General features: G+C 41.8%; 3 protein-coding genes across 46 annotated transcripts in view; 1 reads left to right on the top strand and 2 right to left on the bottom strand.

Annotated features, from left to right (window-relative positions):
* Positions 1 to 9,813, bottom strand: part of ALG5 (ALG5, dolichyl-phosphate beta-glucosyltransferase) — a 38,421-nt gene extending 28,608 nt beyond the window's left edge. The window contains exons 1-5 of the mRNA NM_001244320.2: positions 9,721 to 9,813; positions 6,627 to 6,795; positions 6,231 to 6,277; positions 5,003 to 5,071; positions 1,243 to 1,335 (exon numbers count right to left, since the gene is read on the bottom strand). Coding sequence (NP_001231249.1) covers positions 1,243 to 1,335; positions 5,003 to 5,071; positions 6,231 to 6,277; positions 6,627 to 6,795; positions 9,721 to 9,786 — 444 coding nt within the window. The 5' untranslated portion in view covers positions 9,787 to 9,813. The remainder of the gene's footprint in view (positions 1 to 1,242; positions 1,336 to 5,002; positions 5,072 to 6,230; positions 6,278 to 6,626; positions 6,796 to 9,720) is intronic.
* On the top strand, positions 10,925 to 19,691 carry EXOSC8 (exosome component 8). Its single transcript, XM_021065264.1, has 11 exons — positions 10,925 to 10,990; positions 12,104 to 12,140; positions 12,376 to 12,439; positions 14,310 to 14,383; positions 15,559 to 15,604; positions 16,264 to 16,369; positions 16,452 to 16,497; positions 17,201 to 17,297; positions 17,582 to 17,702; positions 19,044 to 19,150; positions 19,477 to 19,691. The coding sequence occupies exons 1-11, from the start codon at positions 10,974 to 10,976 to the stop codon at positions 19,590 to 19,592; spliced, it is 831 nt and encodes a 276-aa protein (XP_020920923.1). The 5' UTR covers positions 10,925 to 10,973; the 3' UTR covers positions 19,593 to 19,691.
* Positions 19,602 to 22,531, bottom strand: part of SUPT20H (SPT20 homolog, SAGA complex component) — a 39,178-nt gene continuing 36,248 nt past the window's right edge. For 21 of the 44 annotated variants that reach the window (XM_021065239.1, XM_021065243.1, XM_021065245.1 and 18 more), the window contains 2 exons: positions 20,839 to 20,942; positions 19,776 to 20,083 (listed from right to left, as the gene is read on the bottom strand). In XM_021065239.1, coding sequence (XP_020920898.1) covers positions 19,946 to 20,083; positions 20,839 to 20,942 — 242 coding nt within the window. In that variant the 3' untranslated portion in view covers positions 19,776 to 19,945. Of the gene's footprint in view, positions 20,084 to 20,838; positions 20,943 to 22,531 lie in introns of all 44 variants that reach the window. The other 23 variants (XM_021065258.1, XM_021065252.1, XM_021065257.1 and 20 more) reach the window with 6 other exon arrangements.

Genomic DNA, 22,531 nt, shown 5'->3' on the forward strand with positions numbered 1-22,531 from the left:
TCAAATCTTTCTCTATACCTGCTCGGAGAGCTGAAGAGCATGGGCTTCAGGGCTAACTCAACCCAATCCAAATCTTGACTTACTATCTACGTGACCTCGAGCAAGTCACTTACCTGTCTCTGCCTCATCCTCCTCATCTATCTAATCAAAATAACAGGACCTAACTCACTGATGTGAGGAGGTTTAAAGGCGATAAGTGTGTTAAGGTGGTAAATGTGCTGCTTAGCTCAGAATAATCAGTGAGCAAGTGCAAGACAGTGTTCACTGTGGTTGGGGCCTGGCTTTAGCGACTTTTCCTCACGTGCCCGTGGCTGCTAGTGACCGACCTGATCCCTTCTTTCTGATAACTGGAACCCTGAGAAAAAACATTTCCCAGTCCTCCTTGGGACTGGGTGGCACTGTTCTACCCTGGGGGATTTACCTCAGTTCCTGGGTAGAGTTTCTGGGAACGCTCCCTGCCTGGGCTGCGGAGGTAAAAGCTGGTGCTCTGGGGCCACCTTGTGCGCAGGGTGGGCAGGAGGAAGGGGACGGAGGAGCCTGGGTTCCTGATGAGACAAGGAGCTGCTGAACGAGCCCTGGACTGCCTACTTCCAGACTTCTTTTCATGGGGGAGAGGGTGGGGCAAAATGAATAAATTAAACTCTTAAATCTTTTAAAGCACTACTGTTTGGTTTTCCTTCACATATCTTGACTTTCGATCTTTCTTTCAGCAAATCTTGACTCCTACTTGACACACCTCAGCTGAAAGTAACCTTCCTTCTTGGAATTTCTACTGCACTTCATCTGTGCCTCTCTTGTAAGCACGATCACCTTGTGTATTAGACTGTAAATTCCATCAGGACAGACCCACGTCAGATCTTAAATCACACACGTATGAATTTGCACAGAGCCTTCGCATAGGTTAAACTCAATACACCAAAGCATTCTGTAAACTGCAAAAAATCATGTGATCTTATCATCTGTGACTGTATCAAAGACACAAAGAGATAGATAGCAACATTTTAAACTCTGATTAAGATAAACATATTTTCCTGAATCACCCATATGTTGTAGATAGAGCATATTTTTTTATTTGAAATACATATATATGTATGAAGTTATTGTTATAAGCAATTTACCACCAACTTGAAAGGCTGCTATTCAACTAGCCAGCTGCAGAATACACATGTACTATAATCTGCAAAAGAGGTTACTTAAAAGATCTTAATCCTTTAGATTAAAAATGTTGAAACTATGTATTACCATCCTAATAGCTCCTCCTTTTCCACGATTCTTCAGCAGTGTTATCACTCGTACTTTGTCACTTCCGTATTTCTGGCAATATTTAAAAGCTACCTGTCAAATTATATAAAAGTCAAAATAAAGTTAATTCGTATTCCAAGACAGTGACATGGACTGGGTTTCTGATTTGGCTTAAACACTGCTATTTGAGTTGCCCTCTCCTTGTGACTAGATCATACTCACCCCACAGTTTGGTGGCCCAGAGGAGTTGCTGAATTCCTGGTGCCATGATCAGACACTGACCTACTAGGCTAAAGTCACAATTCACTTTCCTGCAGAGGAAAACACCAGAACTGGCAGCCGCCGTCTCATTCTTTTGACTCCTCTGCCTAGGCTACCGAGTTGCTCGAAAAAATAAAATTGAAACCCATGCACTAATCAACTGGTGCACGCTTGTGACTGGGCTCCCAGTACTGCTTAACGGCCCTATTTACTTTCGGGAATAAGCCACCGACCTTCTTCCCCAGAGAAGCAGTCTGCATCCTAGACCATTTCTCCAAAATCTTCTCATTCAAATGCCTCGCTCTCAGCAGCTAACTGCACCAAGACTTGTCCTCTTCTCAATCTTTCATCGCTTCCTCTCTGCCTGTTCCTCAGCCACAAACATGCTCAAAACTCCAGCATCTTAAAAATTTGTCTTGACTTCACTACTGTCTTAAGCAGCTGCCATTACTCGGGTTCGTTATCAAAGTCGTGAAATGGAGATCCTACTTATTTGCTCTCAACATCTCTCTGCCCCTCATTTAGGCTTCAAGCCACTTGGGTGCGACTCACGGAAAGTGGCTGCTGCTTTTCCACTCGCCCTCCACAAAACCTCTCTTCATCAACAGCAGCCTCGCCTTCTGAAGCCCACTTCCAAGGCACTGTGAAGTCATTCTCATTCAGTTTTTGCACTCTGAGAGGCCAGCTTAAGACTCAGCTCAAATACCACTTCCTCTTCCCAGCTTCCAGGCCCATCTTTACCTTCTCCCGGAAAAAGGACAGTATATTCTAGTGATGGTATGTGCTCCTAAGGCATGTTTCCATTGGACTGTTACTTTCACTGATGTGCAGACTTACCCAACCTACAAGAATTGGGCTCAAGACTCGAGCACGCTAAAAACTTCCCTTTGGCTTCACTACTATGTTAAACAACTGTCTCTTCCCTTTGGGTATAATCAAAGTCACAAAACAGTGGTCTCTATTTGCTATCTCCACCTCTTCACCACTCAGGGAGGGAGGCACTGTAGACCCTCCCCACGAGGCTGGGAGCTACTTAAAGGCAAGGATTAATATTTCTGGTGCCTGACACACAGCCTAGAATTGATTAACCTCAGAGAACAAGTGCTGCCACCGCTCACCATACCTCCTCCTAGGGCAGGACTGAGGGGGCACCATCATCTGCCTATTCAATAAACAGCACCTCCTGCCCTGCTCTCTGGGCCCCGGGCTGCATAGTGACAGTGTGTGCAGGCCTAAGAGATGAGTCATGATTGGTCTAAATCCTCTTTACCAAGTACCTTCCAGCTCCTCTTGTAGGCATGGAGGCCATGTCATCAAGTGCTAGCTCGTGGCCTCTAGGGGAGGCCTGCTGGAGGATGGGAGCTTCTGGTAAAGATTTTCACTCCCGGACAGAAAAAGGAAAGAGGCACACAAAGATAATTCTTTTTTCTTTTTAGGGTCACATCTGCGGCATATGGGAGTTTCCAGGCTAGGGCTTGAATTGGAGCTGCAGCTGTCGGCCTACACTAGAGCCACAGCACCTCTCTGGCTCTGAGCCTCATCTGTGACCTACACTGCAGCTTGTGACAATGTCAGATCCTTGAGCCACTGAGCAAGGTCAGGGATCGAACCTGCATCCTCAGGGACACTAGTCAGGTTCTTAGTCCACTGAGACACAAAGGGAACTCCCCACAAGGAAAATTCTTTATGTCCTAGCTATCTCTTACTGCCTTGGGATGAGTGATATTTGTGGCTGTGTCCATTATGTGATGAGAAAGTGCCCAGGAACTGAAACAATGTGGATCCAGCCACCTGACACTGCCCAGATGCTGAAATGATGACACCCAGACGTCCTGGAGATTAACTGAACACCTTCTGTTACCAAAGCTCCTCTTGGGAAACACTTCCTAACTGATAAAAATATCGGACACACTGTGCTCTATTTATCCAGTGCAGGTCTCCAGTATGCGATGTGAACTCCCTGAGGGCAGAGGCAGGTCTCCGTCTTTGTATTTTAGCACCAGTCCCGGCCCTTGACTCACGTAAATGGCTCAAGAAATGTCTTTTGACTCAGAGAACATTTCCTTGATTGCAGATGTTTGTTCTGGGAGGGGGGCGCAGAAAGCCTGAGAGTCATCACAAGACTCCAAAACCAGGCAGATGAAGTCACTGGGCAAGTAGCTGAGTGACCCTGAAGACACCCGACCAGGCAGGATGAAGGCTCCTTCTAAAGGGGACGCTATCTGGCTGTGGAAGAAGTGAACCCTGCTGAAGTCCACCTGCCTGGACTACATGGACGCGGCTGCTTCGGTGAGCCCTGCGCAACACAGCGGCCGTCACCTGCTCCCCGGTAAGCATCGGGTGTTTACCCTTCTGGTATCTTACGCTGTTTGAGGGTAAAATCAGTATCTCTGTACCACTGCAGGACTCTCTTCTGCCATACTTTGGCCTAGATTTTGCCTCCTTAGTTTAAAACTCCTTAAGAATGAGAACTACATCTAAGTTTTTTCTCATACCTGTCAGAGAGTGAAACACGTCAGAGGAAGACAATAAATACTCAATTTAGGGACAGAGTTTTTTTTTTTTTTATTTGTTTATTTATTTTTAAAGTGAATATTTATGTATTGCCTCTCCTTTCTTTTTTTTTTTTTATTATTTTCCCACTGTACAGCAAGGGGGTCAGGTCATCCTTAGATGTATACTTTTTTTTTTTTTTAAATAAAAACTTATATGAAACATGATTTCAAGTTTCCCGTTTCTCCAACCTTGGGAACGAGTGTGAACCTCTTCCTCCCTGATCCATCCAGGAGAGCAGCCTGCTCCTCATGGGCCAAAGGGCCGCTAAGGACTGCTCTCCAGGAAAAGCTGCTGCTTCTCGGCTGGGCTGAGGCTGCTTCTGTCACCTCAGCAGTGGGTGCCCGATGGGGACTCGAGGTGCCCTCCCTTCACAGTCTAACAAACTCCATTTTCACCTGTGTTACAGAGATTGGAGCCACGCTGCCTGACCTGGGGGCCGCTTATACAACGGGCAGGCGCGAAGATCTACAGGGCCCACCCAGTGTCCAGCTCTTCCTGCACTGCACGGCTGGTAGCTAACAAAAGCCATCACTGATAAATAAATAGATGAAGAGATGTTTCCCTGTATGTTTTCTGTTTAATGAGAAAACTGCTTTAGAAACTGTAAGTTAAGGTGGAGCATAAAGGAAATAATTCTGCTTAAGAAAAAAGTGAAGCCCATAAATTGGCAGACTGAAGATTCACAGAGGCCAAGGTGAACTGTTGGTACATGGGATCTCTCCCTACTGGTGACCCCCAAGCTCCCCTGGTCTCATGGGGCAGTGGAGTGGCTGGCACATGTCCTAGCTTGCCACACACGAAATCTCTCTGATTCTTCTCCTACTCACTTACCCTAAATGGAGCGTACTGGGTATTGCTGTAGGTTCTCGGAAGAGCAAAAATACGATTTTACCTTTGCTAAACTATTCTAGCTGTTGGCAATTCTAAAAGTAAGTTCACTTACCTTGGAAGTCTGGTCTTTGCTGCCATCATCAACTACTATCACCTCATAAGTGAATGTGGGATCTCGTTTCTGCAAGAAGCAAAAATAAAATACCTCAATTTGGCATGACTACCATCAAGAAGTCTAATAAAGTTGAAAGGATGTTAAAAAAAAAACAACTATTTTAGTGTTGATGTGTGTAAATATGAAGATAAGTGCACAGACCACATAAAATAAGAAGCTAAGGACAGAAAGGAGGAGAGAGACTGCGTGGAATAGAGGGTGCACACCGACTACATCCCCATGGCCTGCAAATCCCCCCCTTTCCCCCCCACCCCCCGCCACCACCACTGCGTGTGAGGCTGAGCAGCTCTGGGAGGAAAAGCCCATGAAGCCTGAGGTCAGAAGGTGCAGGTTCCAAGTGGCTGCACTACTTTTCAGCTTTAGGACCTCAGGCAGGTTAATGTTTTGGGCCTGCTTTCTCTTAAAAACAAAAACAGCAAAACAAAACCAGAAACAACACCTCATTCACTTGGCTAGTGTGCAGATCATGTGTAATGGAAGAGGCAGAAGCATCGTGTAGAATAAAGGCTCAGTCAAATTCCTCTTTCATTCAGTTTTTTTCTCTTTCAATGAATCTCCTCTTTTCCCTTAACACAAAAAAGCAACCTAAAGCCAAAGTGAATCAAAACAAGAAATCTTCTAAAAAAAGACCCAGCCATAGAGCTTACTTATTGTCTTAAACTTTCCAAAGAGAGTCCAGTGGCAGCTGATACAAAAGAGAGGCACGTGTTACTGTCCTTCTCTTTATGCAGGGAAAGCAGAGGAAAATAAATGAGAGGGGACCTTCAGAATAAAAACATACAAAATGATTTCACCCTAACAGATCTTTCTCAAATATACATCTTCCTTAAAAACTCACAAAAGCAAAACCAGCATCATGCTGTCATTCAAAGGCTGAGACATACTGTCACTCAATTTTAAGTATATCATCAGGCAAGAGAGGATAAAACGAGGCGGGAAGTGCATGAGAGGAATGTCGGCTTTCCCGTTTGCTCTGGAACTAGTGCGTTAGCTGTCGGGCTGGCCCGCTAATGGCTGGAAACAAGCTGAGCACAGAAGCCAGGACCACGATGGCCTGTGCATGGCCGGCACTGCCTCTCACGGTGGCTCTGTCCTGGGACCCACAGCGTGGTGGCCTGCTCCAGTTTTAATTACAGACCCCCTACTGGAAGAGAAAACACCATACCTGTCTCTCCTCTAGATAGCCCAGAGCTTCATCCAGCATCACAGGCACTTAAAGAAAAAAATAATATTAAAAATTGCTTTAGGTAATGACGCACCCAGCCCCAGCACACACGGTTTATATACAGACAAAGTCTGAATGACCCAAAAAGCCCCTCCGGGATGTCCCCCCAAGGCCATTTCCATCTGGAACGTCTGTCTCCTGCTCACCTCTTGCTCATCACGTCTCAGAACACTTCAGCCTAGACCTGGTCTGAACTACAACAACCCACTGTGCTGTCTCCACAGCCCATGTGTATTGATGTTCTGGCAAAGCCGGTCGAGTCCACACTTTAAACTTCCTTTTACTTTTCTCCCCCACATTACCCCCTGCCCCCCCCCCAAATCAAAGGGGGCTTACACCGATTTTCTTCATTGTAAGAAGGCACAACAACAGAGAGCTGTTTGGTAGGTGGGTCCCGTATGCTGGGCAAAGCTTCCTTCCGGCCGGTGGCACTTAAGAAGAACTTTTCTTCTTCATGTCGATGGTGTGGTACTTCTGCAGCCGTTATAAATGCAACAAAGGAAATCTAAAAGCAGGTGTGTTAACAAGAAATTATGCCACGTTTTTAGACATTCGTCTCATTACGTTAGAAGACATCACTTACATGATTCCCACCCTCCCCCTGGGCGGGTGAAAGAGCTCCTGCTTTTAGTCCATTAAGAATGGTCTGGAGATGACTTCAAAATTCACACCAGTCAGTTCCCTGTTTATAACTGGTTATTGTCCTGTTCTCCATTCCTAATCCCTAGGAGGCTCTTTGTCCTTTCCCAGGCCTCCGTCATCCCAGGCCTAAGAGGGAACCGTCACTATAGAAGTGCCATCTACTTTGAGAGGCCCAGAATATCCATGCCCTGGCACATACACAGTGAGGCCCTCTCCCCACTTGGAGCCTATGTGACAGAGGATACTCTGCAGGTAGAACCTGTGGGGGGAGGGCAGACCTCCATCCAGGACCAGACTGACCTGGTAAGAAGGAAAGAGTTCCCCAAGCCCCATAGTAGGGACCAGTAATGCTGAAGAATATATTCTTGAGGAGTTCTACAGGACAGATGATCAGTCATTAAAGACAAGAGGATACAAAGGGGGGTGGGGAGAAACTGTTACAGACTAAGAGACTTGAGACATACCAACTGAGTGATAATCGCGTATGAATACTGAATGAAAAAATTAATTATACCAATACATACATGAGGCATCGGAACAGATGGGGTATCTGCAATCAGTGAACAATGGTTACACTTTAAAAAAAAAAAGTCATTGATGACCTCATTGTGGCTATATTTTAAAAAGGGGGTTCTAAGCTTAGAGATAAATGCTGAGGATTTACAGATAACATGTTATGGCTTATGTTTGCTTCAAAATTGATTCAGAAAGGAAGCGGGGTGAGGAAACAACACACACACACACACACACACACACACACACACGTAACAAGATCAGTGTGTTTTGTAATAATTTTCTCCTCTGGCTTTAAAAAAAAAACCTATTTGGGTAACACTTGCACACAGGAGCTCATCTTGCCAACATCAGCTTCCTCATCAGTAAAATAAAACAAATGATGATAACACTTATGTCTGTGTTGTTTTAAAGACCAAATGAGATAATCCCTGTTAAATACTCAATAAATGGTAGCTCTTCTAACCACTTCAAGCCAATAGAACAAATACTTCCAGGACATGGGTGTATGTGTATATCCAGACAAAACTATAATTCAAAAAGATACATGCACCCCTATGTTCATAGCAGCACTATTCACAATAGCCAAGACATGGAAACAACCTAAATGTCCATTGATGGATGAATGGATTAAGAAGATGTGGTACATATATACAATGGAATACTACTCAGCCATAAAAAGGAATGAAATAATATCATTTACAGCAACATGGATGCAACTAGAAATTATCATACTAAGTCAGAATGAGAAAGATAAATACCATATAATATCACCAATATGTAGAATCTAAAACATGGCACACATGAACCGATCTATAAAACAGAAACAGACTCACAGACTTAGAGAACAGACTTGTGGTTGCCAAGGAGGAGGGAGAGGGAGTGGGATGGACTGGGAGTTTAGGGTTAGAGACAGAAACTATTACATTTAGAACGGATAAGCAATGAGGTCCTACTGTATAGCACAGGGAACTATATCCAGTCTCTTGGGATAGACCATGATGGAAGATAATATAAGAAAAGGAATATATATATATATAAATATATTACATATATATATGACTGGGTCACTCTGCTGTACAGCAGAAATAGGCACAACATTGTAAATCAACTATACTTTAATAAAATAAAGTGTTTTTTTTAAAGTATTTCCAAGACAATCTCATAACATACACATTTAAATACGTGCAAGAGTCAACATTAGGCAGATTCAATTTAGGATTCTGTCAAACTCTGCCCCATCCTAAAGCTAACCTCCCCCGACTCCCCAAATGTCCATATACTAAGGGCAAAGAGGATTCCTTTCCCACCCAAACACACAAACACTGAAGAAGTCAGGATATATTGCTGTTTCTCTAAACTACTTTTAAGCTGTAAAATTCTGGCAAGATGGCAAAGTGGCCTTCCTAGCAATGCTATCTAGGCTGCCAACTTCAAAGTCAAGGAAGCAGGAACCTCTCCATTCACTAACTAGGTGCCAGAGAGTTGGGGCGGGGTGGTAGAGTAATTCACTTGACGCTTTTTCTACTCCATTTACTAACTAGATGACAGACCCATTCCAAAACACATGGGAGAAAGTTCACTTGGCAACTTTTCTACTACTTTTGGATCAGCAAGTGTTACAATGATTCTGTGTTTCCACCGTAATGGCAAAGAAAATCCGAGCTTAAGTTCTACTGTGTTGCCTCATTTAGAGGCAGCAAACTTAAGGTGTTGAATTCTGGGACATATTGACCCCCAGCATATGGTAACACTGGCCTTGTCTAGGTATTCCTGTGACCCCAGTGGGTCTCCTTAATGCACGAGTCTAACCAATCCCGTAACAGATGGCACTTGTCAGTGCTGCCACCACTTTCTATTTCCTTATCTACATCGGGAAGGGAGAGCCTGCAAAGCAAACATCTGGGGGCTCAAGACCTCCCTGGTGGGGCCAGAACTGCAGCGACTGCAAGGCCGGGAGGAAATGCTGGAGAGGTCGGGACAGACGCGGCGGGCGGCAGAGGGTCCGGAGACTAGGGGGCGAAAGAAGACAGGGTGGGCATGGCCCAGTGAACCCAAGTTCTAGGCTCTGGACACGCAGGGAAATAAAGCTCCAAGATAAAAATAAAGAACGTTAGAAAGATGCGTAAAATTCTAGCAGAAGAAATTCTGGGGTCGGAGCTTAGGTGAAGCATGGTTCAAGGGACACGTCGAAGAACCGGCAGTGCGGAGGAGAGGATGCCTGGGGGCCGAGTCTCCACCCGCACCCGCGTCGGTCCCCAACCCCTCTCCTCACCAGAATTAGGGCTGCGGCCGCCAGCCCCGCGCCAAGCACGGCCAACTGCAGCAGGAGCGGAACCATACTCCATGCCCAGAGGCCGCCGCCGCCCGCCCTCTGCAGCGCCTACACACACGCGGAAGTGCAGCCGCGGGCCCCGCCTCCCGCCCGCAGAGAGGCCGCGCCGGTCGGGCGCCCGCCGCCCACAGCGCCGCCGCGCGGCGAGGCGAGGAATACTTAGCGGTGTGAGAGACGCTCAGTCCTTGCGAGGGGCAGGCGCTCACTCAGTTCCACAGTAGCAGGGTTGCCAGATTTAACAAATAAAAGTACAGGATATCCATTTAATTTGAATTTCAGATAAGCAACGAATCGTTTTATTTAACAGCATTATTAAAATACAACTCACATACCATACAATCCACACATTAATTTTTTCAAACTCTGATAATGTAAAACATAAAATTTGGCACTCTATACACTTTACGTGTACACTACAACGACATTAATTGCATTTACAATTTCTTTCAACCATCGTCACTATTTCTAAAACTTTCCCAGTTATTCCCCAGCTTCTGGTAGCAACTAATCAAGTGAAAATTTTTTCTTGTACCCACAGTAACAAACTACTCTTTATCTGACATTCAAATTGAGTTGGATGCCCTGTATTTTATCTGGCAACCCTATCTAAGAGGGAGGTGTAGGTCTTGAACCATGACACAGTCTACAACAAAACTGCTCCTTTGGAGCCCGGTCAGGTTGCTTGGTGCGGATAAGGAGCGAGCAGAAAATTTAGGTGATTCTTCCGTGCTGGAGCAGGGAGGACTTTACCTGGGAGGAGGCAAGCCCAGGGCCCAGTCAAGAAGGGGGCGGGAAAAGGATGCTGAAACACTGGAGTAATGCTCCACACTCAAATACTTGATCCTCTGATGTAAGGTAGGTTTTCTCCTGAGTCTTGAACTACCACAGTTTCTAAACAGACACTGGTCACTTCTCTAATAGCCGATTCGTCAAAACACGCCAAAAGCAAGGAAACCTTGAAGGGCGTCTGGCTAGTGGCGGTCGAAGGGAAGGCATGCAGGAAACAATCCCCGCCCCGCCTGGCTTAGCTCTCCCCCATTGTACTCTGCCTTCCAGATACCAGGCAGCAGAAAGGCACAAACAAACATCAGTGTTGAAAGTGCCGCGGCGGAGCAGCTGCGCGGGCCAGAGGTGAGGCGATACCCAGGCGCAGGCGCAGGCGCAGGCGCAGGCGCAGGCGCGCGGGCGGGAAGATGGCGGCCGGGTTCAAGTGAGTGTGGCTGCACGGCGGGCGGGAGTTCGTATCCTAGCGGATTGCAGCTTCATTTACTCTTTAGGTGGGATTTTTCTCACCGAGAGACCATCCCACCGGACGCCCACTTCCTTCCATCACGGAAGTAGGCGACGGGCGGGAGGACTGGAGGGGGTCGTAGTGAAAGGAACGGGGGCGTCCTCCCCCAGTGAGGCTGTGCTGGAAGGACTGTGTGGCGTTGCAAGCGCTGCAAGCGCTGCAAGCGCTCTGGCTTGGTGTGTAGCGACATGCAGCCCAGGAGACGTTGGGAATCTCCTAAAAAGTGTTCCGCCCGGGCCACATGCCACCCTGCTCTCTCTCTCTCTCAGTCTTCCGTAGTTTACTTTTGAAAGCTTTTGTGCCTTACTCGGAAGGTTTTAGGTGTTTTTAGTGCCACTCTGGAGAAGCCTATACATTTTTCTTTTCAGAGTCTAGTTTTAAGTGGATAAAAGAAATGGAATTCCAAAGAAAACCAATTATATTGAAACAGTTGTCTATTTGTATATAAACTCCAAGTTTATGGCATAGTGAGATAGATCTGTTTTAGAATTAACTTTCTTAAACAGGGTTTAGTGGGGAGTCTAGTATTTCGAAGTAACATGAGTATTACATATATCTTCGACAACTACAAAGTGATAACGAAAACATTTGCTATCTGTGGTTGTTAAAGTCGCAGGTACGGCTCATAATGGTTTACTACCTAGTCATAATTGAAGAATATGCTGAATTTCAGTGGCGGAATGGGTAGTGAAAAATAAATATGTAAATTTTACCATTCACGGAGAATCCCTGCTTCAGAGGAGAGTGATGTTATTTTCACACTTGGATTAATTCTCTTTAAAGATGCCCCAGGGTCTTGGGCTCCAACTTTCTACTTGTTTAAGGCAGAATTAAGGACCGCACTTGAGTGTGATTGCTGTGGCAAGGTATCTGCTTTTTATAATCAGTAACATGTGGCAACATAAACATTAGAACTTAAGAAACTTAGTTACCAATTTTGGAGATTTCTGCTCCATCACCACACTCTTAAGATTTTAGCCAAGTTTCTGAATTCATATTAAGATTCTTTATCTTAATATTTATATGTTTCAGAACTGTGGAACCTCTGGAGTATTACAGGAGATTTTTAGTAAGTAAAGGTGGTTATGTACATGTTATGCCTTTTGATAATGATGTATGCTTTTTTCATAAATACAAATAAGTCATATGTTGTATAGCGAAATTAATGTTAAATGTCAGTTATGCCTCAATTGTTAAAGACAGTTTTCAAGTAATCCAGATTTACTTGAGTTGAAGTTTAATGTGTATTTCCTGGTGCGTGTAAAATACACATGTATGTAATCTACTTTTGTGTATTTATTTAGAAAGAGAACTGCCGACCTGATGGAAGAGAACTTGGTGAATTCAGAACCACAACTGTCAATGTAGGTGAGGATATTTTGAGTTCTAAAATACAGTGTTGAGGTTGCTTCAGTTCTGAAAATAGAATTTTTCTTGTTTTTTTATACTAGTAAATTTTTACTTGTTAAGTTTTAAATGCATCATTCTCTCAACTGGTATGTTCATTTTATTATTTTTAAATTTTTTTTGTCTTTTTGCCTTTTTCTAGGGCCGCTCCTACGGCATATGGAGGTTCCCAGGCTAGGGGTCTATCGGAGCTGTAGCCGCCGGCCTACGCCAGAGCCACAGCTACGCCAGACCGGAGCCGTGTCTGCAACCTACACCACAGCTCACGGCAATGTTGGATCCTTAACCCACTGAGCAAGGCCAGGGATCGAACCCTCAACCTCATGGTTCCTAGTCAGATTCGTTAACCACTGAGCCATGACGGGAACTCCTGGTATGTTCATTTTAAATTTTAAAGTAACTGTAGTGTTTCGCCCCTTCCTTTAAAAAAATCTTGAGATGTGGGAGTTCCCATCATGGTACAGTGGAAATGAATCCGACTAGGAACCATGAGGTTTCGGTTCCACCCTGGCCTCACTCAGTGGGTTAAGGATCCAGTGTTGTCTGAAGCTGTGTGTAGGTCGTAGATGGGCGGCTTGGATCCTGCATTGCTGTGGCTGTGGCGTAGGCCAGTGGCTACAGCTCCGATTGGACCCCCAGCCTGGGAACCTCCATATGCCATGAGTGTGGCCCTAAAAAGACAAAAAAGACAAAAGAAAAAAGAAAAAATTTTAAGATATGGTTTTCTCATATATCTTAAATTTATTAAATCTTCTATTGCAAACATAGAATTTTCTCATTATACCTATATGACATGCCCAAGTTTTAGCCCCTGAGCCATTTAAACAGTATTTCAGACAAATTGTACCACGTTTAAGGGATTACAATGATTTTGTCAAGAGATTTTAATCTGTGTAACAGTCCTGTGACTGAACAATAAATGATTAACTCAAATTCAAGGAATAATTCTTTTTTTTTTTTGTCTTTGCTATTTCGTTGGGCCGCTCCCACGGCATATGGAGGTTCCCAGGCTAGGGGTCGAGTCGGAGCCTTAGCCACCAGCCTATGCCAGAGCCACAGCAACATGGGATCCGAGCCGCGTCTGCAACCTACACCACAGCTCACGGCAACACCGGATCGTTAACCCACTGAGCAAGGGCAGGGACCGAACCCGCAACCTCCTGGTTCCTAGTCGGATTCGTTAACCACTGCTCCAGGACGGGAACTCCATGAATAATTCCTAAAATGGTACTGTTGGCCTTTAAACAACGAGGGGATTAGGGGTGGCAATCCTCACACAGTTGAAAATCCAAGTATAATTTTACAATGGGTACTCCATATCTCGGGTTCTGCATCAAGGATTCAACCAACTGTGGATCATGTAGTACTGTAGTAGTATTTATTGAAAATATGCCTGTATAAGTGGACTGGTGCAGTTCTAATCCATGCTGTTTAAGGGTCAACTATAATTTTAAAAAGACTCAAGGAATACAATTTTGTAAACAAATGAGATATGTAGCAAGATAAAACCATACATAGAAAATGAAAAGGAGTTCCCATCGTGGTGCAGCGGAAACAAATCCAACTAGGAACCATGAGATTTTGGGTTCAATCCCTGGCCTCGCTCAGTGGGTTAAGGATCCGGCATTGCCATGAGCTGCGGTGTAGGTCGAAGACGCAGCTTGGATCTGGTGTTGCTGTGGTTGTGATGTAGGCCAGCGGCTACAGCTCCGATTGGATCCCTAGCCTGGTAACCTCCATAGGCTGTGGGTGCAGCCCTAAAGGACAAAAGACCAAAAAAAAAAAAAAAAAAAAAGTGCTTTTCATTTTGTTTAAATACTTATCTTTTCAGGTTCAATTGGTACTGCAGATGGTTCTTCTTTAGTGAAGCTGGGAAATACTACAGTAATTTGTGGAATTAAAGCAGTAAGTTTATTGTGTATATTACTATAAAGATTTGAGTTACCAAATTAGTTCATACACTTATTAGATTGTAATATACACCTATAGTTCTGGTGATGAGGTGATCAGATGTCAGTTTTTTAGTATTTGTTTTCATTTCGCAAGCTTAATGACTCAATTATAATTTATGAACATTTGCAAATGTGCTGAAATGAAATTTTTTAAAAACCCTCACCACTTTTAATTTTTTAAAAATTTGGTTGTAATTTGAGAAATTAAGAGGGATTTTGGGTGACATCTTTTTATGCAGGGATGGCATTTAATCTGTGCAAACATGTAGAAAATTGTTTAAAGGAAAAGCTTGAGGGAGTAATAGCCACCATTAACTGAGTACTTGCTATATCCTGGGCACCTTATATTAGGTGCTTTAAAAAATTAGCCAGTTTAAACCTCAGAATAATTATTTGAAATATTTCTCTCTTCATCTCCTATCTTACATGAGGTTCAAAAAACTTGTCTAGGAACATAAGGCTCATAAATTGAATTTAGACATAACTAACTCCAAAGTCTCTGCTTTTTTGACTATCCTGAACTTTGTAATTTGCTTAATCTAAGTTCAGGTTCTTTTTCAGTAAAGGTTGCAGTGATATGTAACAAGATTTGAGCACTTACTCTTTTTTAGGTTTTATGTCAGGGATTTAATATTATTTCATTTGACCCTTATTAACATCTTCTGAAAGTAGGCCCTATTAACTTCCCACTTTACCAATGAGGAAGTTGAATGGTAAGAGGTTAAATAACTTCCTCAAAGTCTCTGAGCTACAAAGTGTGATTCTGACATTTGCTTTTGATTCCTCCCATCAGTTTCTAAATCTGGCTGTGTCAGTATCCCTAGGTTTAAATTCAGTCCTGGCTGCTGAATAAGTGGAAGAGAGGGTGGAGCAGAAATCCAATTAACGAGCCCCAAGTAATTTTGATGAGTGGCACGACAGTCAGCTGTGCTCTACTGCCTTCTGGCCTTGCAGAACTTGTAAGGAGTGGTGCCAGTGGCCCTAGAGCCCTTGTCACGCCCTCCCGAGCACAGGAGATGCTCAGGATGTAGTTAACTAGCTAAGACGGAAGAGCCTTCCGTAACTGACTGCTGCCTTCTCAATTTTTTAGCAGCTTCTTTCATAGGAAACATTTGTTTACTTCTACAGGAATTTGGAGCGCCACCAACAGATGCTCCTGATAAAGGATATATTGGTGAGTTAAATGGTTTTGTAATTTTAATACAAATATTTTAACATAGTTAATACTGTTGTTATAGTTAAATCTTAGTAGGTGAATTGAAGAGTATTCATAAGCTTTAGACATTCCTGAAAAGTTTTTTGTATATGTTAGAAGATAGCATAATAGCAAGATAATTTTATAAGTATCTTTTTTTGATCAGTTTTTGTATAGATGTCATCAACCAAGAAAATAAAATCTTAGGCAAAGGCTATAATTACAAACTTTTGTTTCCATAAAGTTTTATTCATACCACCATGTGATTTTTTTTTTTTCTTGGACCATCTTTTCATTATGATGAGAACCAACATTTTAAAAATGCGTAACACTTGGTATGACTGGGGAGGGGGGCTATCTTCTGTTACACTTTGGGGCATTTTGAAAGACATATAAGAACTTTAGTGAAAGGCCTTTAGAAAAAGGCCCTAAATATACTTTTTTTGATATTGCTTGTGTGGAAAACAGTTGGAAAATACAAATTTTGTCTAAGCCCAGGATTCTTATTACAAAGATGAAAAGATATATGTGATGTTTTACAGTGCTTTCCATGGCTAGTTGCTTTTGCAGTGGATTGATAATACCTTTATCACTAAATCAGAGATGAAATCTGGTTCATAGCTGCAGTATTTTTTCAGTTCCTAATGTGGATCTATCACCTCTGTGTTCCTGGAGATTTCGGTCTGGCCCTCCGGGAGAAGAGGCCCAAGTGGCCAGCCAGTTCATTGCAGATGTCATTGAAAAGTAAGATCATCCTGATAAAATCTATCATTCATTTTAGAGCGTTGGAACTTTTATTTACCATGCTCTTTGTCTTTAAATCAAGTTCACAGATAATTCAGAAAGAGGACTTATGCATTTCTCCAGGAAAGGTAAGAGGAATAAAGAGGCTATGACCTTTTATTAATTCTGGTGGGTTTTGTGGGAAAAATTAAAAAAAAAAACCCAAAAAACAGTAGCCTTAAATACTGATGTCTTTACTAGATTCCATTCTAGATGGAATTCACTAAAAAAAGGTAAAAAAATTAAACAACCAATTTTGATGACTTCAGTACCTGGCTAGGATATGCCTCTTAGGCTGATGTAATCTCCCCTTTTACAGAAATAAGTCATTTTAAAATTTCTTCTAGCAGATTATTACTGTCTGATCAGCTAACATGTGTTTGAGGTGAATCCACAGTATAAATTCCAAAAGTCTGTTTGGAGACTTTGAACTAAGTTGACTAGTACCTAGAGGCTTTTCCTATTTGATTATACTGATGTATTAAGCATTAAGATCTAAAAGTTTCATATATTGAGGTTTCTATGGTAAAGTACATTTTAAATTTTCAGAAGTAATTCCTTCATCATTGTAGTTCCCTTGAGTGAAATGGAGATGTTCACCTGTCAGCTTTTGGTAGTAAAAAGTCAGCTTTTATCCAACCTGTACAGTTTTTTTTTAAACTTTAAAGTTTTAAGTTTTTTGAGTCTTGAAGGTTATCTTATCTAATGAAGGTGTGGTTTGTAAGTAAAAACAAATGAATGTTATACCAATCAGAAGACTTTAATTTCCATTTTGTGTAAACTCTGTTTTAGCTAGCTTGGGTTCTATATTGTGATCTCATTTGCCTCAACCACGATGGAAACATTTTGGATGCCTGTACATTTGCTTTGTTAGCAGCTTTAAAAAATGGTAAGCAACCTTAATAAAAGGGAATATTCCTACTTATGTGTCAGAATGCTTTGTTAAAATTTCTCAGCAAATTTTTAAAGATTTTTTGCTAAGATTTACCTCTCATGTGTTCGTAAGTTAAAGAAAAATGTCTGTATCTACTATATTTACCTTAATTGTTCTAGGATAATTTTTTTGAAAAATTAATATTCTGGACAAGCTAAACAGGGAAGAGTGAGTTAACAAAGGATAGCACCTTTTTGTTACTTTCACTAGACTGATTTTACATATTTGCCTTTTTCTAGTACAGTTGCCTGAAGTTAATATAAATGAAGAAACTGCTTTAGCAGAAGTTAATTTAAAGAAGAAAAGTTATTTGAATATTAGAACTCACCCAGTTGCAACTTCATTTGCTGTGTTTGATGAGTAAGTTAATCAAATGTATTAAAAAGTTGTACATTGAAGGATTGTTATTTTTGTTTTTGGTCTTTTTGCCATTTCTTGGGCCACTGTCACGGCATATGGAGCTTCCCAGGCCAGGGGTCTAATCGGAGCCTTAGCCACCAGCCTACGCCAGAGCCACAGCAACGCGGGATCTGAGCCGCGTCTGCGACCTACACCACAGTTCACGGCAACGCTGGATCTTTAACCCACTGAGCAAGGGCAGGGACCGAACCCGCAACCTCATGGTTCCTAGTCGGATTCGTTAACCACTGCACCACAGGAACTCCTGTCTTTTTTTTTTTTTAAGGGCCATACCAGTGGCATATGGAGGTTCCCAAGCTAGCAGCTGAATGAGATCTGGAGCTGCTGGCCTAAACCACAGCCACAGCAACGCGAGATCTGAGCCTCATCTTTGACCTATGCCATAGCTCACGGCAACGTTGGATCCTTAACCCACTGAGCGAGGCCAGGGATCAAACCTGCATCCTCATGGATACTAGTCACATTTGTTTCCACTGAGCCATGATGGGAACTCCGAAGGATTATTACTCAGTTGGCTTTTCAGGAAATGCTTAGTGACTATAGTTTGTCCTGGACAGCTGAGTTTATACCTGTTCTTATACTTGTTCTCCTTGCACAGTTATTATTAGCTAACCTTTATTGTCAAAAACATCCTGATTTGGATTAATTCTGTGCTTTTCTCACTTGTATGTAGCTTGGTTTGCCTGTTCTTATGTAAGGTTAGTTTTCAATTATTTTGCAAAAGATTTTACCTTAGCCTATCTCCAGTAATTCCCAGGGACTTCAATATATTCATAAATTGAAGGACAGGCGCCCATCGTGGTGCAGTAGTTAACATATCCGACTAGGAACCATGAGGTTGCCGGTTTGATCCCTGGCGTTGCTCAGTGGGTTAAGGATCCAGTGTTGCCGCGACCTGTGGTGTAGGTTGCAGATGTGGCTCGGATCCAGAGTTGCTGTGACTCTGGTGTAGGCTGGTGGCTATAGCTCCAATTCGATGACCCCTAGCCTGGGAGGAGGTCCCAGGAACCTCCATATGCTGCGGGAGTGGCCCTAGAAAAGGCAAAAAGACCAAAAAAAAACCAACCAAACAAACAAAAAAACCCACTGATGGACAAAGATTCTTCCAAGTAGTAGAATTTGAGGTTGCTATCAATTTTTTCTGGCTTCTAACCAGTTCTTTCTAGCCTCATGTCAAGGCTAAAATGCAGGTGTAGTGAGTTTAATTAGTACCTTTCCAAAGTAAAATTTGTCCCATGGGTTAATAATTTATACTTGTTCTTTTTTTAATTTTAAAAATAGTACTCTGCTTATAGTTGATCCTACTGAAGAGGAGGAACATCTGGCCACCGGAACCTTAACAGTAGTAATGGATGAGGAAGGCAAGCTATGCTGTCTTCACAAACCAGGCATGTACTTTCCTGCCATTACAGTACTAAACATGTAGATGAAAACTCAGTGTGGGCTTCTTTTTATTAAGGTGGGCCAAGTGAAACGTGGAGTGTTGTACTGTTTTTCCCTAATGTACGTTTACTATAGTTTCTCTGTTACCTCAGATTCCTGGCATTTTAATAATGTATGTCAGTGGTTCTCAAATCTCAGAATCATAACTTGCAACTCCTGCGACCACACCACTGGTTTATGTTACTCATCTTTTCTTGTTTTATAACTTGATGTGATGTTCATGTAAAAAGAAAAGGTATTAAAAGTGTTAATTAGTACACTAATTTTCCAGGTGGAAGTGGACTGACTGGAGCTAAACTTCAGGACTGTATGAGCCGAGCAGTTACAAGACATAAAGAAGTAAAAAAACTGATGGATGAAGTATTTAAGAGTATGAAACCCAAATAAACCACCACATTTTCAAAACAAATTTGTAAAAACTGTATTTGTTTACACTGTGCACAAACCTTTTATACTAAATAAATATCAAACTACAGTCTTCTGAAAGATGTTTCTAGTATTTCTTAGGTCACTTCCATTTATGTACAGTGAAACCATTTTTAAAAAGCAGTGACTGAGGCAAACCAACCCTAATGGTTCATTAAACCATTTTGCTGTTTTTATTTAAGGGTTGTGCTTCTGTATAAAGTTTGTATCCAGCAATGAAAATACTGACACATTTTAAAAAACAAAAATGAAGTAGAAACTCAGAATCCTTTTGATTCAATGCTCTTAAGTTTCTAAAAAGAAAAAAATAGGACTCAGAATTTTGGAGTGGCTGGTGTGCCTCTTTTCATTTTACTTTTTGACTGGCTGCCTGTATGCCGATGCCGATGTAGCTGAGCTGTTTGTGCTGCTGCTGCTGCCATAGCCATTTGATGCTGCAAGAATCGCAACTGCTGCAAAACAGAGGGAGAAAAAGCAAGTTAAGTTAAACATCGGCATATTTAGAAAGGTGCTTTTCCTGAGAGTGATGAAAACAACAAAACCGAAAGGGAGAAAGCACCAAGGTAACAAAAAGGGACTATACCACACTGAGACAGTGCACAGTCAAACAGCACCAGTGGCACAGAAGCCTGCTGAGGGCTTTAAGAATGGTTCTTGGTAAACCTCAAAAGTATTTCTGTTACTTTGCCTGGCCAGTCTGTATTGCAGTAACTCAGCAACTTCAGTTACCATTTTGTTGTATGATCGTTTATAGCAATATAAAACCTCCCTGTATATTAAAGATAGTCAACTATAATATTGCTGACTTCCTAGAATAATAGAATAACATTTTTTCTAAAATAGGTATGACATTTTCTAATAACACTGGTATGCCTGCCTTTTCTGCAGTACAATATTAAAAAGTTAACCATAGGCATTAAAACTATTTCAAAATATACTGGAAACTACAAAAATATGGTAATGTGCCACCAGCACTTCATGAAAGATTTTAAATTAGGAAGAGTATAACTTAAATGTACAAAATATATTCTGTGCTCCAAGTTGACTGGCTAAAATTGTCAGACTTTTAAATAAAATCTGCTAAATTATTTACCAGTAATAGTACAGTCTTAAAAGACAGTAAAATAAAACCAAAGTAAGGTAGTGTAAAGTACTTTTGGAGCAGAGTATCTTTAAAAATGTAACCAGAGTGAAGTTGCTGGATTACTTGGATCTGTTGCTGCTGCTGTTGAAAGGCAGAGGAGAGCTGGAATCTCTGCTGAGGAAGGCTTTGCTCAGGTCTGTTCTCGGCAGAGCCAAGCTGAGACAACACTACAGAGGAGAAGGGGAAAGCAGGCCAGTCAGATAGTTTGAAGGCTACCAGGGTTAGAAAAGGACAACATAGAAAATGAAATAATAGAAAAGTATCAGTATGATTAATCTTAAGTATCAAATCACAGACATTTCAGAATAAATTTAGTAGAGTCTCCTGTTAGTTGAGGGTACCAATGATTATAGAACTTCCTGGACAAGGAAGAGAAGGGAGAGCATGTGGGCCAAAGCACTGCATTCCTCTCTTTTCTTCAGTCTCAGTGACCTGATTAGCACTATTTTATTAAGGATTTCTTGCAAAATACTGACTACAGTGGAGTTCTCTGGTGCAATGGCTTAAAGATCCAGAGTTATCACTGCAGTGGCTTAGGTCCCTGATGTGCAGGTTTGATCCTTGGCCTAGGAAATTCCACATGCTGGAGGCAAAGCTAGAAAAAAAACAAAAAAAAACAAAACAACTGACTGTAGTATGTTATTTTAAAATATAATCAATCAGGTAGGAAAAGGAGTGAAATACAAACCACCTTAAGGGTAAAACTGGTAGACAAGTGGAAAAAGATGTTACAGTGAGTATCAGACCATATAGTATTAGCAACAAAGGTGGCAAACCTTTTAGAACTGAGTGGGATCAGTGTTAAGTTCAACTCTCACTGATGAAGAACAGATGAGGAAATTTCAGGCCTGGATCCTTGAGTAATTCAAAGCTAGTGGCAGTGTGAAGCTAGGAACATTCTCATTTTTCAGCCTACGTTTCTTTCCATTAAATTATATTACAGCTATTTTAGGAAATTTGTAACTTGTGGGGTAATGGTTTATAATTTCCATTTGGAAATTCATCAGTTCTAAATTAGAACTTAACCTAAGACATTGCTTATTCCAGACTCAGAAACTAGGAGTTGTGCAGGACTCTATAAGGCGTCTTAGTAAGTAAGTAAACCCAGTGGTTCAAAATGGTAACATTAACATGTTCAATCACTAATCCTCAAATGCTTATCTCAGTTTCCTTATACATGTGGCTTATTGATTTTAACTAAATGTTAAGTTATAATTGCTATTTTCAGTTGATGAAATAATCTTCATTAAAGGTCAATCTTTGGTTCACCATTTATTACTAGAAGTGGTGAGCAATCATTTGGTATAATCTTATTTTTTTTTTCCAAGTGTCTTACTAAAGCTATGCTACTTGACCATTAAGTCTTAATTCATGCAACTACAAGCTACTGGAATGAGATCAAAGATTTTGCAACCTAGAAAAATGCAGTCTCAATAATCCAGAAAAACTGAAAAGATTAATAGCTTTGGAAGCTTCCTAGTAAGCTGGATAACTGTGTAAAATTTTGCCAACAAAACTTAACATGAGGAAAACACAATTGCTGTAAATATACAAAGGTCAGAGCACTTTTAACTAATGAATTGTAAAAATAATGAAAAAAACCCTCAGAGGGCCATCAATTGAGTTTAATAATTCACACATTAAAATACAACTAAATGTTTTCCTTGTTACCGCTTGCAAAAGGAAAAGAAACAGTTAAAATGGTGAGATCCCAAACAGATTAGATAGATTTAGTAACAAATTCAACATATTTAGT

Source organism: Sus scrofa, chromosome 11, assembly GCF_000003025.6.
Source record: "Sus scrofa isolate TJ Tabasco breed Duroc chromosome 11, Sscrofa11.1, whole genome shotgun sequence".
Taxonomy (NCBI): domain Eukaryota; kingdom Metazoa; phylum Chordata; class Mammalia; order Artiodactyla; family Suidae; genus Sus; species Sus scrofa.